This window comes from Dipodomys merriami, unplaced genomic scaffold (assembly GCF_024711535.1).
Source record: "Dipodomys merriami isolate MVZ:Mamm:240054 unplaced genomic scaffold, mDipMer1.0.p SCAF_9, whole genome shotgun sequence".
Taxonomy (NCBI): Eukaryota; Metazoa; Chordata; class Mammalia; order Rodentia; family Heteromyidae; genus Dipodomys; species Dipodomys merriami.
In genome coordinates, this window is record NW_027206512.1 from 16,481,654 (window position 1) to 16,487,653 (window position 6,000).

A 6,000-nucleotide genomic window follows, 5' to 3' on the forward strand; every position below is an offset into this window, starting at 1 on the left:
ATGGTTCCTTTTTGCTTATGTGGTGCTGAGGAATCGAACCCAGGGCCTCAGGCCTCCAAGGCAAGCACTCTACCACTGAGCCATCTTCCCAGCCCCTAGGTGGTTCCTTAAAAGTGTTTTTCACTTGAGCCCACCCCACTTCTTTCAAGAAAAAAAAGAGTAGAAGAATGAAGAGAGGAAAAGGAGGAGAATGCAGTCAAGAATTTGTTGTTTATTGGACAAAATTAAGAAGGGTGAGGGAAGGGGTATGTAGGGAAGGGATAGGTGAGAACATTGGAAGAGATGACATTGACAAAGATACATATATTCATAAACTGCTTTGTTAAACGGCAACTCCTTTTACCACAACTTAGAGATAATAAATTAATTAATACAATATTTTTTAAAAATACAGTTTGGCCGCATTTATAAGATTATTTCTTTGTTGCTTTGTATGTCCCTCCCCCACAGTGTAATCCCCGCTTTTACTATATTTGATGTCAGTATAACATGTGGAGGAGATGGGGGCAAACAAGTCGTTTAAGGATTCAGGTGGACCTGTTGCAACAATGAGAAGTACAAAATGTCATGTCAAAACCAGCTTTACAATGTCGGTGGGGGGGGGGGAGGGGGGTATAATTGGGTGGGGGGAGGGGGGAGGCTGGGAAGGGAGGTGAAGGGTAAACAAAGGAGGAGGCTGCAATGCTTGGTAAGAAATGTATGCATTATCCTGCCCATGTAATTGTAGCCCCTCTGTACAGTATGTTCTCAAATAAAATAAAATAATATTAAAAAAAATACAGTTTGGCACATGTTGGGGGTGGGGGGGGGAGAAATCTTATTAGGAAAGAGGCAAACTGAAAAAGGCCTGTATTATAGAACAGATCTAGGTGTTAAGGTCTAAGGTCTCTGATTCTTTTAACTGTGATTTGGGTGAGTCACTGTGCTTCTTGGACAGTTATCAGGCTGAATCCTTTAATAGAAGAATGATAGGTTGCTAAATTTCTCAGTAGTCAATTCCTCAATACTCAATATTCAAATATGTGAGGAAGAGAGATAGAATTATGAAATAAAAATAAAAGCAAAAGGCAGTTTAAGTGTTTAAATGAAATAAAAGTGAAAATTTACTAGTAATTCAGAGTATAGAGATTCAATAATATTGCTTCTTTGATGAGTGTGAAGTCACTTTTCAAGAACTAATCAAATGGCAATGCCACTTATGTCCCAAAATGGAGTTGGACAGACAAGCAGATAAAATGTCTTATTTAAGAATTACCTTTAGGAGATTGTGATTATTTATGTCATTTGATATTGTATGCTATTCAAACCATCATTATATCACTCTAGGAAAAATACTTGTCACAGAAATTGAAAATATAAGCTAAAATGCAAGACATTTAAAGATGATCAAGTAATATTGTCAAGCATAAATGCTGTTACATTAAGATGGATTTTATAAGTAAAATGGAATGGAAACAAAAAGAGAACAAAAAGGATATGAAATTTCTACTGTTTAAATTTCTACTGTTTAAATGATGGATGTCAAATCTTGGTGGTATTTAGATCATACTAGATATATTTCATTGAAGTTATGGTAATGTTTTGACAGTGTCAATAATCACAGAAGTGTTCATTCTCCATACTGTTTATACCATTTCTTTTGGTTGATTTTTATTTCAAGGCTAGCACTCTATCATTTGAACCACAACTCCATTTCCAGTTTTTATTGGTTAATCTCACAGACTTTCCTGCCTATGCTGCCTGGCTTTGAACTATAATCCTCAGACCTCAGCCTCTGAGTATCTAGGGTTACAGGCATGAGGCCACTGACACCCACCACTATTTAGTCTTTTATTTAAAAAAAAAAATCAGGTGTCAGTTTCCAAATGTACACCATGAGGCTTTCATGTTTCTTTCAGAAAAATATATTAGCATGAAGCGATGGCGTGTTGAACTTGACAATTCAGCTTTGTACATCCACTAGCTGTACATAATGGCTGAGTCGTGTGAACTTCTGAATGATTTCTACGTACACATTATGACCTATCACATAGAGTATTTTTAATGATTTGTCATCTATTATTTAGTTAGGTACTATTGAATTTTTCTGGAAAGAAAGGGATTTGAAGCTATCTGATTTGCAAAATAATTTAATACCAGACTGTTCTTTCATCCTTTTAACAAGGTCATAAATATCTTAATTACCCCTTAATTATAAATTACTTAATTTATAGGAATGAGTTAGCCATATAAAAATTCACTATTGGTCAGAAGCTTCTAAAAAGTAGAAGATGTAAATCTTAAACAGAATTTTTAATATTTACTTAAAATATTTTTAAATCTGATAAAAAAGTATGTATTATTGCTGGCATAGTTTTTTAGAAAATAACTTGTCATACCAGATATCTCCTCATGAATTAGTCTAATGACTAAAACATTTGTTTCTAATGAGGAAGGGGAGCTCACAAGGCTAAGACTCTGACTACATGATAGTAATGTACCATTTTATTCATTAGCTGCAATTTACAAGAGTCTATATCATGAAATCAAGGTTCAACTAGTAAAAGCATCACCCTGAAAGGGTGACATCAATTAAGATACAGTGTACTTATAAACTGGTTTGTTGAATGGTAATTCCTTTATACAACTACTTAAAGATAATAAAATATATAAGAAAAAAAAAGAAAAGGCTTCAGCTCAATTGTAATATGCTTAGTCAACATTATCTTGGTCTTTGGTTCAACTTTTTCTGTATTAGATCAGTGGACCCATAGATCACAGCTACTTTGACAAGTATCCGCCTGAAAAGGGAGTACCACCAGATGAGATGTCAGGCTGGGATAAAGACTTCTGACAGAAGACAAGGCGATTACTGCTGTTATACCTTAGAAGAGGACTATATGGATCAATAACCCAACACTGATTATTTCTCGCTTCAAAGTATTATATGAACTTTTGGAACACCATGAAGGACAAGAAATCTCTTCACAAGAGGTGGAGAATGGGTGAATATATCTCTGAGTGATGAAGTCTCATTTAGATGCTGTGAATATTCATTATTACAGTCAGATGTTAAAGGTTATTCACCTCTCTTTTCTACAATCAAAACCATTTTTGTTGCAGTGGCATAGTAGTCTCTGAAATCTACAGTCTTCCCAAATTATGCCATTTTTGTCTCAGTCCCAGTGAATTTTCACAAGGAGCTTGTACTTGAATGATTAAGTCATGCAAACAGAAAGAGGAATGCAAATAAATTTTGAAACATATCCTCATCACTCAACAACTCTATGTATGCATGAATATATCTTAAGATGGTGGTTTTTAGACTTGACTGTCATCTTCTTTCAACCTAGAAAGCTTGAAAAAATGACTGAAAGTCTTTTGATTCTAGTCTAAAAGGCAAATTTGAATATTCCATAATGATACTAATTCTTGATAAAAATCAAGTCAATTAATCCAACTAAGTAATTGTATTTTATTAAAGAAGAAAGGAAAACATATAAGGGAAATATTTTTCTCCTGTAACCATTTGTGATACCTCAGAAATTTTTCAAAAACTTTATTAAAAGCAGTTATAGTGTATGCTTAAATGAACAGTAGGCCCTGGGAAAGGCCATACTAAAATTCACTACCAAAGTAGAAAATACATTAAAATGGAATAAAGGCTTTTCCTTTTCATTAAAGATAAAAGAGAATACATATTAGTAGGCAAAGTTGTAGAGTCTTTTAAACTCTGAGGTATTTTGACCAATTTTGTTATTGTTGCTATTAATAAAGCAAAAAAATACAGTATTATCACTGTTAACTTTTAGTGAGAAGTCCCTGGCAAGTGTTGATGCATTGTATTCACTGTAGAGTTAATGGATCATTTTAGAGACATTTGAGTCATGCCTATATTGATCATTTTAACACAAGCTATTGGAGAAGTGGTAGCATTTTAGAAAGAAAAAAAAATACCCAGGATATGGCCTTTTCTTGACTCCTCCTTGCAACCTTCCAAACAATAAACAGGATACACCCAGTAGTTGGACACCAGTACCTAAGAACTTTTCTTATGAATGCTTATTTGTATTGACCATGATCCCTCTCTTAGCCTCCTTTCCAAATGGGTAAGAAGCAGACTGCTTGTTGTATTTTTTTTAACCTGGCAAGTAAAACTAATGTCTGATTTCCCACATTTTTCAAACGTCAGCTTATATTTTTATATGAAAGTAGTTTATGTGCAAAGCAACCTACTCCCACTCCAGGCACATATTTGCATCATGCAGAGAAAGTTAGCTGTGTGCTTGCTGAAAAGTTAAGCTGGAGAAGTAAAACTTAACCAAGAAAGTGAATCCTTAACGAACTGCATTTCCACGCTTAAGAGTCCTTTTGCTGAACCAAAGAGTTTTGTTTTTTTTTAGAGTAGTATTTTTAAAGATTATGTATTGTACATAGAAGAACCATTTTTAACAAAGATTAGCATAACTTGCTTAAAGAATTTCTAAAATTTTTAAACTATTTTTATTTGCATTTAGTTTCTATGTACCATGTTTTTTCATGTATATATTTTAATGATTCCAAAACATAGAGGTATAAAACTCATATAATGATTGGTGGAGAGTAGAACTGTGTAGATATCATAGCTATGGCATTCTCAAATGAGGTCAATAGTTGTAATTAAAAATAAACCCTAGGTAGATAGAGATAAAAGCCAACTAAGAATACACCAGGTAAATTCTGCTTGTGATTTGCCATGTCATATGGAGCCCACATGTCATTTTTTTTATTGTGTTTCATTTGGAGTCATTTATAAAGTTAAAAATATGAGATATTAGACCATCATATAATCTCAGCTCCACTAGTTTCTAGCTAAGTGACCTTTGGAAAATTACTTTACTTTTCTTGATTAATAGCTTTTACATTTGTAGAAAAAGGCAATATAAAGTCCTATTTGCTTTAGAAACTTGTCTTTGAGAGTAAATAAGATAGCTTATTTACCTGGTAGTTGTGAAATGATTACTGTTACTTGGTTGAGAGCTACCATTACTATCTCTATGAAAAGTAAAAGGGGCTTAATTATTTTTTAGTTTTGAACATTATGTATTAATGGCATTTGTATTAGACTTGTTCCAATTAAATCTAGTATCTGTCCTTTCTTTTTTTATTTACAATCCTGAAGTAAAAGTGGTTGATCAAACTTCAATGTATTTGAAGAAAGACTAACCTTTACCAAGAAGAAGTGCTTTATTAATCTAACTTTAATTTTCATTTTTATGAATTAAAGATATATACAGAGAAATTCAGAAAGTTATTCAAATATATTCTTAATCATTAAATCGTTTCTAATCTGTCTTTTCTAAGATATAAGGCTGTTTTTGTTCTTGAGATTTTTCCATTTTGGAACAAATTTTCATAATTGTGGTTTCTTAATCTTTCCATAAATATTAAAATGTCTGTAGGAAGGAGAATGTAGAAGTGAAAATAAGAAGATTCTAGCTTTAAAAAAAAAAAGCCTTCAGTTTGAGGTTCCTTTCTTATTGATTTCCATGACTTCAAACAATAAAACACATCCCTATTTAAAATTAAAAAAAGGAGTTGGATCATAGATATTTAAAGTTTTAAAACCTTGGATCAGGTCATTATGCTAGTAGTTCATTGATAATAATCAGTTGGAAATAAATATTTACATATATCTCTTGGATTAATAATAAATTCTTATTCTTTTTTGTTAGACAGTATGCTAGAAGCACTTATATTTTTTCTCATTCATCCAGGTTCTAAAATAATTATAAACATACTGAATATTGTCTGCCTTCCCCCTAACTACATAGAGCCCATAAATATTTATTTTATTCACAATTTACTTATGATGTGTTTTCCTGGATTAGTCCTGGTTTCTCTGAGTCTATTCTAAATTATCTCAAAACCTAGGCATTGAAAGACCATATTATTTTTTTCCAAGTCCTATTGGTGAACACATGGCTAGGAAGTTCTTTCTCTCTAGGACAATATTTTGGACATTGGTTGCAAAAACTTAAA

General features: G+C 32.6%; 1 protein-coding gene across 4 annotated transcripts in view; it reads left to right on the forward strand.

Annotated features, from left to right (window-relative positions):
- The window catches only part of Prkg2 (protein kinase cGMP-dependent 2), a 116,059-nt gene extending 110,809 nt beyond the window's left edge, over window positions 1-5,250 (forward strand). For all 4 annotated transcript variants that reach the window (XM_070012967.1, XM_070012969.1, XM_070012968.1 and 1 more), the window contains one exon: window positions 2,738-5,250. In XM_070012967.1, coding sequence (XP_069869068.1) covers window positions 2,738-2,833 — 96 coding nt within the window. In that variant the 3' untranslated portion in view covers window positions 2,834-5,250. The remainder of the gene's footprint in view (window positions 1-2,737) is intronic.
- Window positions 5,251-6,000: the final 750 nt, after the last annotated feature.